Source organism: Trachypithecus francoisi, unplaced genomic scaffold (assembly GCF_009764315.1).
Source record: "Trachypithecus francoisi isolate TF-2019V2 unplaced genomic scaffold, Tfra_2.0 Lachesis_group10, whole genome shotgun sequence".
NCBI lineage: Eukaryota > Metazoa > Chordata > Mammalia > Primates > Cercopithecidae > Trachypithecus > Trachypithecus francoisi.
In genome coordinates this window covers 85,855,472-85,868,759 of record NW_022681455.1, presented here as the reverse complement: position 1 = coordinate 85,868,759, position 13,288 = coordinate 85,855,472, and the positions used below count along the sequence as shown (strand labels likewise).

Genomic DNA, 13,288 nt, shown 5'->3' with positions numbered 1-13,288 from the left:
TGAGGAAATTGTGAAGGGAAATTAAGTGACAACCGGAGGCTTGTGGTGAGAAAGGAAATGTCTTCCGATGAAAACTGGAGACAAACTTTTGGAGCAACTGCTTTGTGATGTGTGTATTCATCTCATAGAGTTTAATCGTTCTATGGGTTGAGCAGTTTTAAATCGCTGTTTCTGTGATACCTGAGAAAGGACATTTGGGAAAGCTCTTAATAATACGCTGAAAAAGAAATACCATCCGATAAATGCCAGAAGGAAACTGTCTGTGAAACTTCTCTAGGTCGCTTGAATTCCCCTCGCACAGTTAAGCTTCTGTTTTCATTGAGCAGTATTCTAACAATGTTTTAAGTTAATCAGCTAAGGGATACTCGAGAGCGATTTGGGGATTCTGGTGAAAATGGAAATATCGTTACATAGATACTGGAGGAAGATTTCGGGAGTATATGAAAGACTATGGTGAAAAGTGAAATATCCTGAAATAAAACCCAGAAAGAAGGATTTCAAGAAACTGCGTTCTGACGTGTGCATGCATTTCAGAGAGTTAAAGCTTGCACTACATTGCCCAGTTTGGAAAATCAGTCTTTGAGGAATCTTTGAGGTGTTATTAAGAGGCGCCCCTGGGCTTGTGGTGAGCAAGGAAACGGCTTCTGATGAAAACTGAAGAGAAACTTTCAGAGCAACTGCTCTGTGACGTGTGTATTCATCTCGTAGAGTTACATTATTCTTTGAATTTAGCAGATTGAAATCACTCTTTCTGTGGAACGTGAGAAAGACCATTCGGGAACGCTCTTAAGAACGTGCTGAAAAAGAAGTATCCTCCATTAAAATCCAGAAGGAAACATTCTGTGAAACCGCTCTCGGTCATATCAAGTCTGCTCGCACACTTAAGCTTCCGTTTTCATTGAGCAGTATCCTTACACTGTTTTACGTGAGTCAGCTAAAGGATAATCGGGAGCGCTTTGACACTGAGGGTGAAAACGAAAATATATTCAGATAGATGCTTGAGAGGAGATTCATGAAGAAATGCTTTGCGATGTATACATTTCCCACACAGAGTTAAACATTTCTTCTCATAGGGGTTTATGGAATCCCGTTAGGAGAAATACCTACCGGAGACATTCAGGAGTATATTTACTGCTATGGTGGAAAAGGAAATATCCTCAGACAAAAACTGGAAAGAAACTTTCTGTGAAACTGCTTTGTGACAGATAGGTCTTTTCATCTCACATAGATGTAATGGTCTTTCTATTACGCAGTTTTAAAACTGCATCATGGACGGATTCGCGAAGGGACATTCGGGAGCACATACAGGCTGGTGGGGAGACAGGAGATATCTTCAGATAAATATTCTAGAGAAACTTTCTGAGAAACTGCTTTGTGACGTCTGCAATCCACTCAGGGAGTTATACCTCTTTTCTCACAATGCAGTGTTTGAACACTGCTCCTGTAAAAGTGAAAAAGAGATATTTTGCAGTGTATTGAATACTATGGCGAAAATTAAAATATCTGGAAAGAAAACCCAGAAAAAAGCGTTCCAAGAAACTGCTCTCTCACGTGTACATTCACTTCCGAGTGTTAAAGCTTACACTAACCCGCTCAGTTTGGAAACTCTGTCTTTGAGGAAATTGTGAAGTGATATTAAATGATACCTGGACGCATGTTGTGAAAAAGGAAATGTCTCCGATGAAAACTGGAGGGAAACTTTTGGAGCCACTGCTTTGTGATGTGTGTAATCATCTCATCGAGTTAAATCATTCTTTGTATTGAGCTGTTTTAAATCTCTGTTTCTCTGGCACCTGAGAAAGGACATTTAGGGAATGCTCTTAACAATATGCTGAAAAAGAAATACCATCCGATAAATGCCAGAAGGAAACTGTCTGTGAACCTTCTGTAGGTCACGTGAATTCCACTTGCACAGTTAAGCTTCTGTTTTCATTGAGCAGTATTTTAACAATGCTTTAGGTTAATCAGCTAAGGGATACTTGGAAGCGATTTGAGGCTTCCGGTGAAAACGGAAATACCTTTAGATAGATACTGGAGGAAGATTTCCCTAAAAGGCTTAATGACTTGTGCATTCTACTCACAGAGATATACTTTTCTTCTCATAGAAGAATGGGAAATCCCATTTGGAGAAAAAGCGACCAGGGGACATTCGGGAGTATATGAAAGGCTATGATGAAAAAGGAACTATCCTCAGACAAAAACTGGAAAGAAGCTTTCTGTGAAACTGCTTTGTGATAGATATGTCTATTCATCTCACATGGATGAGACTTTCTTCCTATTACACAGTTTTGAAAGTCCACCATGGATGGATTCATGAAGGGACGTTCGGCAGGACGTTCAGGCATACGGTGAAAAGGGAGTTATCTTCAGATAAAAAATGGAAAGAAGCTGTCTGATAAAGTGCTTTGAGATGTGTGCATTGCACTCAGGGATTTTTACCTCTTTTCTCATAAGGCAGTGTTTTAACACTGTTCCTGTAAAACTGAGAAAGTGATATTTTGCAGCGCATTGAAGACTGTGGCGAAAAGTGAAATATCCTGAAATAAACCCCAGAAAGAAGGATTCCAATAAACTGCGTTCTGAGCTGTGCATTCATTTCAGAGATTTAAAGTTTACACTATGTTGCCCCGTTTGGAAATTCTGTCTTTGCAGTATCTGTGAAGGCATGTTAAGTGGCGCCCAGAGGCTTGTGGTGAGAAAGGAAAAGCCTTCCGATGAAAACCAGACAGAATCTTTCAGAGTCACTCCTTTGTAATGTGTGTAAGCATCTCTTAGAATCAAATCATTCTTTGGATTGAGCAGTTTGAACTCACTGTTTCTGTGGAACAAGAGGAAGGACATTTGAGAGCGCTCTTATGAATATGCTGAGAAAGAAATACCCTCCAATAAAAAAAAGAAGACAGCATTCTGTGAAACTGCTTTTTGTCATGTGAAGTCCACTCGCACAGTTAAGGTTCTGTTTTCATTGAACAGTATTCTAACACTGTTTTTGTTTAGTCTGTGAAGTGATATACTGGAGTGTTGTGAGGCTTTCGGTGAAAAAGGAAACATCTTCAGATACATACCGGAGAGAAGATTTCTGAGGAGCTGCTTTGTGACATGTGCAGTCCAATCACAGGGTTATACTTTTTTTCTCCTAGAAGATTGGGGAATCCCGTTTGTAGAAAAAGCTACAAGGGGACATTTGCGAATATACGGACTGCTATGGTGGAAAAGGAAATAATATCAGACAAAGACTGGAAAGAAGCTTTCTGTGAAACTGAGTTGTGGTAGATATGTCTATTCACCTCCCATAGATAAAACTTTTTTCTATTATGCAGTTTTGAAACTGCGTAATGGACGGAAATGCGCAGGTACATTAGGGAGCACATTCAGGCCTGTGGGGAAATAGGAGATATTTTCACATAAAAAGTGGAGAGAAGCTTTCTGAGAAATTGTTTTGTGATATGTGCATTCCACTCAGGGAATTAAACCTCTTTTCTCATAAGGCAGATTTAGAACTCCTTTCTTGTAAAACTGAAAAAGTGATATTTTGCAGCAAATTTAAGACTTTGGCCTAATGTGAAGTATCCTGAATTAAAACCAGGAAAGAAGAGTTCTAAGAAACTCCTCTCTCACGTGTGCATTCATTTCAGAGAGTTAAGACTTGCACTACGTTGCCCAGTTTGGAAGCTCTGTCTTTCAGGAATTTGTGATGGGATATTAAGTGGTTCCCCTCGGCTTATGATGAGAAAGGAAATGTCTTCCGATGAAAACTGCAGAGAAGATTTCAGAGCAACTGCTTTGTGATGTGTGAATCATCTCATAGAGTTAAATAATTCTTTGGATTGAGCAGTTTAATATCTCTGTTTCTGTGGAACCTGAGCAAGGACATTTGGGAATGCTCTCAATAATATGTGAAAAAGAAATAGCCTCCAATAAAAAAGAGAAGGAAACACTCTGTGATACTGCTCTAGGTCAGGTGAATTCCACTCCCACGGTTAAGCTGCTGTTTTCATTGAGCAGTATTCTAACACTCTTTAAGGTGAGTCAGGTAAGGGATACTTGGGAGCACTTTGAGACTTACGATGAAAACGAAAATACTTTCAGACAGATACTGGAGAGAAGATATCTGAGGAGCTGCTTTGTGACGTGTGAAATACCCTATGATAGTTTTCTTCTCAGAGAGTATTGCAGAATTCCGTTTGGAGAAAACACTACCAGGGGACAGTCCAGAGTATATGGACGGCTATGGTCAAAAAAGGAAGTATACTCAGAAAAAACTGGAAAGATGCTTTCTGTGAAACTACTATGTGATAGATATGTCTATTCATCTCACATAGAGAATATTTTCTTTATATTACGCAGTTTTGAAATTGCATCATTTAGATTCCCGAAGGGACATTTGGGAACATATTCAGGCATATGGTGTAAAAGGAGATATCGTCAGAAAAAAACTGAAGAGAAGCTTTCTGAGAAACTGCTTTGTGGTGTGTGCATTCCACGGAGGGAGTTACACCCCTTTCATCCTAAGGCAGTGTTTGAACAAGGTGCTTCTAAAAGTGAAAAAGTGATCTTTTGCAGCGCGTTGAAAACTATCGCAAAAAGTGCAATATCCTGAAATAAAACCCAGAAAGAAGCGTTCCAAGGAAATGCACTCTAACGTGTGCATTCATTTCAGAGAGTTAAAGCTTGAAAGTCTGCCATGGACGGACTCGCTAAGAAACGTTCGGCAATATATTAAGGCATATGGTGAAAAGGGAGTTGTCTTCAGATAAAAACTGGAGACCAGCTGTCTGAGAAAGTGCTTTGAGATGTGTGCATTCCACTCAGGGATTTATACCTCTTTTCTCATAAGGTAGTGTTTGAACACTGTTCCTGTAAAACTGAGAAAGTGATATTTTGCAGTGCATTGAAGACTACGGCAAAAAGTGAAATATCGTGAAATAAAACCCAGAAAGAAGGATTCCAAGAAACTGGGCTCTGATGTGGGCATTCATTTCAGAGAATTAAAGTTGACACTATGTCGCCCCATTTGGAAACTCTTTGAAGAATCTGTGAAGCGATACTAAGTGGCGCCCGAAGGCTTTTGGTGAGAAAGTAAATGCCTTCCCTTGAAACGGGACAGAATCTTTCAGAGTAACTGCTTTGTAATGTGTGTATGCATCTCATAGAATTAAATCATTCTTTGGATTGAGCAGTTTGAACTCACTGTTTCTGTGGAACCTGAGAAAGGACATTTGGGAATGCTCTGAAGAATATGCTGAAAAAGAAATACCCTATGATAAAAAAACAGAAGAAAACTGTCTGTGAAACTGCTCTTTGTCACGTGAAGTCCACTCGCACAGTTAACCTTCTGTTTTCATTGAGCAGTATTCTAACACTGTTTTTGTTTAGTCTGTGAAGTGATATACTAGAGTGCAGTGAGGTTTTTGGTGAAAAAGGAAATATCTTCAGATACATACCGGAGAGAAGACTTCTGAGTAGCTGCTTTGTGACATGTGCATTCCACTCCCAGGTTTATACTTTTTTTCTCCTGGAAGATTGGGGAATCTCGTTTGCAGAAAAAGCTACAAGGGGACATTCGGGAATATACGGACTGTTATGGTGAAAAAGGAAATATCATCAGAAAAAGAAGCTTTCTCTGAAACTGCGTTGTGGTAGATATGTCTACTCACCTCCAATAGATAAAAGTTTCTTCTATTATGCAGTTTTGAAACTGCCTAATGGACGGAAACGCGAAGGGACATTATGGAGCACATTCAGGCCTGTGGGGAAAAAGGAGACATCTTCACGTAAAACCTGGAGAGAAGCTTTCTGAGAAACTGCTTTGTGATGTGTGCATCCCACTCAGGAAATTATACCTCGTTTTTCATAGGGCAGTTTTTGAACACTGTTCCTGTAAAACTGAAAAAGTGATATTTTGCAGCGAATTGAAGATTTGGTGAAATGTGAAATATCCTGAATTAAAACCAGGAAAGAAGCGTTCTAAGAAACTCCTCTCTGACGTGTGCATTCACTTCAGAGCGTTAAAGCTTACACTACTTTGCCCAGAATGGAAGGTCTGTCTTTGAGGAATTTGTGAAGGGATATTAAGTGGTTCCCTTGGGCTTATGGTGAGAAAGGAAACGTCTTCCAGTGAAAACTGCAGAGAAGCTTTCACAGTAACTCCTTTGTGTTGTGTATAATCATCTCATAGAGTTAAATCATTCTTTGCATTGAGCAGGTTGATATCTCCGTTTCTGTGGAACCTGAGCAAGGACATTTGGGAATGCTCTCAAGATTATGTGAAAAAGAAATAGCCTCCAATAAAAAAGAGAAGGAAACACTCTGTGATACTGCTCTTGGTCATGTGAATTCCACTCGCAGAGTTAAGCTTCTGTTTTAATTGAGCAATATTCTAACACTCTTTTAGGTGAGTCAGCTAAGGGATACTCGGGAGCGTTTTTAGGCTTACGGTGAAAATGAAAATACCTTCAGAGAGATACTGGAGAGAAGATATCTGAAGAGCTGCTTTGTGACGTGTGATTTCCACTCATAGAGTTATACTTTTCTTCTCATAGAGTATTTCGGAATCCCGTTTGGAGAAGACACTATTAGGGGACATTCGAGAGTATATGGATGGCTATGGTGTAAAAGGAAATATACTCAGAAAAAAACCGGAAGGAATCTTTCTTTGAAACTGCTATGTGATAGATATATCTATTCATTTCACATAGAGAAAGTTTTCTTTGTATTACACAGTTTTGAAACTGCATCATGGACAGATTTGCAAAGGGATATTTGGGAGCACATTCAGGTGTATGGTGTAAAAGGAGATATCATCAGAAAAAAACTGGAGAGAAGATTTGTGAGAAACTGCTTTTGTTGTGTGCATTCCACTGAGGGAGTTATACCTCTTTCATCATAAGTCAGTGTTTGAGCAATGTTCTTCTAAAAGTGAAAATGTGATATATTGAAGCGCATTGTAAACTATTGCGAAAAGTGAGATATCCTGAAACGAAACCCAGAAAGAAGCGTTCCAAGAAAATGCTCTCTAACGTGTGCATTCATTTCAGAGAGTTAAAGCTTAAATTACATTGCCTAGTTGGGAAACTCTGTCTTTGAGTAATCTTTGAGATGTTAGTATGAGATACCCATGGGTTTGTGGTGAGTAAGGAAACGACTTCTGATGAAAACAGGAAAGAAGCTTTAGGAGCACCTGATTTGTGATGGGTGTATTCATCTCATTGAGTTACATCATTCTTTGGATTGAGCAGTTTGAAATCACTGTTTCTGTGGAACCTGAGAAAGAACATTTGGGAACGCTCTTAAGAATATGCTGAAAAGGAAATATCTTCCGATAAAAACCAGAAGGAATCATTCTGTGAAACCGCTTTTGGACATATCAAGTCCACTCGCACAATTAAGCTTCCGTTTTCATTGAGTAGTATCCGAACAGTGTTTTAAATGGATCAGCTAAGGGATAATCGGGAGCGCGTTGAGGGAAACGGTGAAAACGAAAATATCTTCAGATACATACTCGAGAGGAGCTTTATAAAGAAATTCTTTGTGACGTATGCATTTTGCACACAGAGTTAAACTTTTCTTCTCATATGGGTTTATGGAATCCCTTTGGGAGAAATAGCTACTGGGGACATTCAGGAGTATATTTACTGCTATGGTAGAAAAGGAAACATCCTGAGACAAAAATTGGAAAGAAACTTTCTGTGAAACTGCCTTGTGACAGATATGTCTATTCAACTCACATAGATGAAACCATCTTCCTATTACGCAGTTTTGAAACTACATCATGGACGGATTCGCAAAGGGACTTTCAGGAGCATATACAGGTTGGTGGGGAAACAGGAGATATCTTCAGATAAAAATTCGAGAGACACTTTCTGAGAAACTGCTCTGTGATGTCTGCATTCCACTCAGGGTGTTATACCTCTTTTCTCATAAGGCAGTGTTTGAACACTGTTCCTGTAAAAGTGAAAAAGAGATATTTTGTAGCGTATTGAAGACTATGGCGAAAATTGAAATATCCAGAAATAAAACCGAGAAAAAAGCGTTCCAAGAAACTGCTCTCTGACGTGTACATTCATTTCAGAGGGTTAAAGCTTACACTAAGTCGACCAGTTTGGAAACTCTGTCTTTGAGAAAATTATGAAGGGATATTAAGTGACACCCGGAGGCTTGTGGTGAGAAAGGCAACTTCTTCCGATGAAAACTGGAGAGAAACTTTAGGAGTAACTGTTTGTGATGTGTGTATTCATCTCATAGAGTTAAATCGTTCTTTTGATTGAACAGTTTTAAAACGCTGTTTCTGTGATACCTGAGAAAGGACATTTGGGAACTCTCTTAATGATATGCTGTAAAAGAAATACCATCCAATAAACGCCAGAAGGAAACAGTCTGTGAAACTTCTACATGCCGCTTGAATTCCAGTCACACAGTTAAGCTGCTGTTTTCATTGAGCAGTATTCTAACACTCTGTTATGTGAGTCAGCTAAGGGATACTCGGGAGCTCTTTGAGGCTTACAGTGAAAACGAAAATATCATCAGACAGATACTGGAGAGAAAATATCTGAGGAGCTGCTTTGTAACGTGTGAATTCCACCCATAGAGTTACAGACTTCTACTCATAGATTATTGTGAAATCCCGTTTGGAGAAAACGCTACCAGGGGACATTCCAGAGTATATGTACAGCTATGTTGAAAAAGGAAATATACTCAGAAAAAAACTGGAAAGAAGCTTTCTGTTGAAATGCTATGTGATACACATGCATATTCATCTCACAAAGAGAAAATTTTCTTTATATTATGCTATTTTGAAACTGCCTCATGGACAGATTCAGGAAGGGATGTTTGGGAGCACATTCAGGCATATGGTGTAAAAGGAGATATTGTCAGAAAAAAAATGGAGAGAAGCTTTCTGAGAAACTGCTTTGTGGTGTGTGCATTCCACGGAGGGAGTTATACCTTTTCATCATAAGGCAGTGTTTGAACAAGGTTCTTCTAAAAGTGAAAAAGTGATATTTTGCAGCACGTTGAAAACTATCGCGAAAAGTGAAATATCCTGAAATAAAACCCAGAAAGAAGCGTTCCAAGAAAATGCTCTCTAACGTGTGCATTCATTTCAGAGAGTTAAAGCTTACAATGCATTGCCCATTTTGGAATCTCTGTCTTTGAGAAATCTTTGAGGTGTTATTAAGAGGCGCCCCTTGGCTTGTTTTGAGTAAGGAAAGACTTCCGATGAAAGCTGGAGAGAAGCTTTCGGATCAGCTGCTTTGTTCTGTGTGTATTCATCTCGTAGTGTTACATCATTGTTTGGATTGAGTAGTTTGAAATCACTGTTTCTGTGGAACCTGAGAAAGAACATTTGGGAACGCTCTTAAGAGTATGCTGAAAAGGGAATATCCTCCAATGAACACCAGAAGGCAACACTCTGTGAAACCGCTCTAGGTCATATCAACCCCACTCTCACAGTTAAGCTTCCGTTTTCATTGAGCAGTATCCTAACACTGTTTTACATGAGTCACCTAAGGGAAAACCGGGAGTGCTTTAAGGCTAACAGTGAAAACGGAAATATCTTCAGATAGATATTCGAGAGGAGATTTATGAAGAAATGCTTTGTGACGTATGCATTTGCCACACAGAGTTAAACTTTTCTTCTCATAGTGGTTTATGGAATCCCATTGGGAGAAATAGTTACTGGGGATATTCAAGAGTATATTTACTGCTATGGTGGAAAAGCAAATATACTCAGACAAAAACTGGAAAGAAACCTTCTGTGAAACTGCTTTGTGACAGATATGTCTATTCATCTCACAGAGATGAAACCGTCTTTCTATTACGCAGTTTTGAAACTGCATCATGGACGGATTTGCAAAGGGACATTCGGGAGCACATACAGGCTGGTGGGGAAAGAGGAGATATCTTCAGATAAAAATTCGAGAGACACTCTCTGAGAAACTGCTTTGTGATACCTGCAATCCACTCAGGGACTTTTACCTCTTTTCTCAAAAGGCACTGTTTCAACACTGTTCTGTGAAAGTGAAAAAGAGATATTTTGCAGCGTATTGATGTCTATGGTGAAAATTGAAATATCCGGAAATAAAACCCAGAAAAAAGCGTTCCAAGAAACTGCTCTCTGACGTGTACATTCATTTCCGAGTGTTAAAGCTTACACTAAGTCGCCCAGTTTGGAAACTCTCCCTTTGAGGAAATTGTAAATGGATATTAAGTGACAGCCGGAGGCTTGTGTTGAGAAAGGAAACGACGTCCAAGGAACACTGGAGAGAAGCTTTCGCAGCAACTGCTTTGTGATGTGTGTATTCATCTCACAGAGTTAAATTGTTCTTTGGATTGAGCAGTTTTAATTCGTTGTTTCTCTGATACCTGAGAAAGGACATTTGGGAACGCTCTTAATAATATGCTGAAAAAGAAATACCATCCGATAAACGCCAGAAGGAAACTGTCTGTGAAACTTCTGTAGGTCGCTTGAATTCCACTCGCACAGTTAAGATTCTGTTTTCATTGAACAATATTCTAACAATGTTTTAGGTTAATCAGCTAAGGGATACTCGGGAGCGATTTGAGGCTTCCAGTGAAAACGGAAATATCTTTAAATAGATACTGGGGGAAGATTTCTGAGGAGTGACTTTGTGAATTGTGCATTCTACTCACAGAGGAACGGGATATCTCGTTTGGAGAAAAAGCGACCAGGGGACATTCGGGAGTATATGAAAAGCTAGGGTGAAAAAGGAACTATCCTCAGAGAAAAACTGGAAAGAAGCTTTCTGTGAAACTGCTTTGTGATAGATATGCCTATTCATCTCACATGGATAAAACTTTCTTTCTATTACGTAGTTTTTAAAGTCTGCCATGGACGGATTCGTGAAGGGATTTTTTGCAGGACATTCAGGCATACGGTGAAAATGGAGTTATCTTCAGATAAAAAACGGAGAGACGCTGTCTGAGAAAGTGCTTTGAGATGTGTGCATTCCACTCAGGGATTTATACCTCTTTTCTCAAAAGGCAGTGTTTGAACACTGTTCCTGTAAAATGGAAAAAGCGATATTTTGCAGTAAATTGAAGACTATGCCGAAAAGTGAAATATCCTGAAATAAAACCCAGAAAGAAGCATTCCAAGAAACTGCACTCTGACGTGTGCAGGCATTTCAGAGAGTTAAAGTTTACACTACATTGCCCCATTTAGAAACTCTGTCTTTCAAGAATCTGTGAAGGCATATTAAGTGGCGCCTGGAGGCTTGTGGTGAGAAAGGAAAAGCCTTCCAATGAAAACTGGACAGAATCTTTCGGAGTAACTGCTTTGTAATGTGTGTACGCATCTCTAGAATTAAATCATTCTTTGAATTGAGCAGTTTGAACTCACTGTTTCTGTGGAACCTGAGAAAGGACATTTGGGAACTTTCTTAAGAATATGCTGAAAAAGAAACACCCTCAGATAAAAAACAGAAGAAAACTTTCTGTGAAACTGCTCTTTGTCACGTGAAGTCCACTTGCACTGCTAACCTTCTGTTTTCATTGAGCGGTATTCTAACACTGTTTTTGTTTAGTCTGTGAAGTGATATGCTGGAGTGCTTTGAAGCTTTCGATGGAAAAGGAAACATCTTCAGATACATACTGCAGAGAAGATTTCCGAGGAGCTGCTTTGTGACATGTGCATTCCAATCACAGAGTTATACTTATTTCTCCTAGAAGATTGGGGAATCCCGTTTCAAGAAAAAGCTACAAGGGGACATTCGGGAATATTTGGACTGCTATGGTGAAAAAGGAAATATCATCAGACAAATACTGGAAAGAAGCTTTCTGTGAAACTGCGTTTTGGTAGATATCTCTATTCACCTGCATAGATAAAATTTTTTTCAATTATGCAGTTCTGAAACTGTGTAATGGACAGAAATGCGAAGGGACATTAGGGAACACATTCAGGCCTGTGAGGAAATAGATATCTTCCCAAAAAACTGGAGAGAAGCTTTCTGAGAAACTGCTTTGTGATGTTTGCATTACACTCAGGGAATTCTACATCTTTTCTCATATGGCAGTTTTTGAACACTGTTCCTGTAAAACTGAAAAGGTGATATTTTTCAGCGAATTGAAGATTTTGGTGAAATGTGAAATATCCTGAATTAAAACCAGGAAAGAAGCATTCTAAGAAACTCCTCTCTGAAGTGTGCATTCATTTCAGAGAGTTAAAGCTTACACTACGTTGTCCAGTTTGGAAGCTATGCCTCTGGGGAATTTGTGAAGTGATATTAAGTGGTTTCCCTGAGCTTGTGGTGAGAAAGGAAACGTCTTCTGCTGAAAACTGCAGAGAAGTTTCAGAGCAACTGCTTTGTGATGTGTGTAATCATCTCATAGAGTTAAAGCATTCTTTGGATTGAGCAGTTTGATATCTCTGTTTCTGTGGAACCTGAGCAAGGACATTTGGGAACGCTCTCAAGAATTCCACTCACACAGTTAAGCTTCTGTTTTCATTGAGCAGTTTTCTAACACTCTTTTATGTGAGTCAGCGAAGGGATACTGTGGAGCGCTTTGAGGCTTACGGGGAAAACAAAAATGTCTTCAGACAGACACTGCAGAGAAGATATCTGAGGAGCTGCTTTGTGACGTGTGAATTCCACTCTTAGAGTTATAGTTTTCTTCTCATAGAGTATTGCAGAATCCCGTTTGGAGAAAACGCTACCAGGGGACATTCGAGAGTATATGGACGGCTATGGTGAAAAAGGAAATATACACAGAAAAACCTGGAAAGAAGCTTTCTTGAAACTGCTATGTGATAGATATGTCTATTCATCTCACATAGAGAAACTTTTCTTTATATTATGTAGTTTTGAGACTGTGTCATGGACAGATTCCCAAAGGGACACTTGGGAGCACATTCAGGCATATGGTGTAAAAGGAGATATGGTCAGAAAAAAACTGGAGAGAAGCTTTCTGAGAAACTGCTTTGTGGTGTGTGCATTCCACAAAGGGGGTTATACCTCTTTCATCATAAGGCAGTGTTTGAACAAGGTTCTTCTAAAAGTGAAAAAGTGAAAACTATCGCAAAAAGATAAATATCCTGAAGCAAAACCCAGAAAGAAGTGTTCCAAGAAAATACTCTCTAACGTGTGCATTCACTTCAGAGAGTTAAAGCTTACACTATATTGCCCAGTTTGGAAAATCTGTCTTTGAGGACTCTTTGAGGTGTTATTAAGAGGCGCCACTGATCTTGTGATGAGTAAGGAAACGACTTCCGATGAAAACTGGAGAGAAGCTTTCAGAGCAACTGCTTTGTGATGTGTGTATTTATCTCATA

The 13,288-nt window shown here is 39.3% G+C and overlaps 1 protein-coding gene across 1 annotated transcript in view; it reads right to left on the bottom strand.

The window, feature by feature from the left end:
* LOC117088583 (kinesin light chain 2-like) overlaps positions 1-10,696 on the bottom strand; it is a 191,985-nt gene extending 181,289 nt beyond the window's left edge. The window contains exon 1 of the mRNA XM_033219841.1: positions 10,647-10,696. Within this exon, the coding sequence (XP_033075732.1) occupies positions 10,647-10,696 (50 nt within the window). The remainder of the gene's footprint in view (positions 1-10,646) is intronic.
* Positions 10,697-13,288: the final 2,592 nt, after the last annotated feature.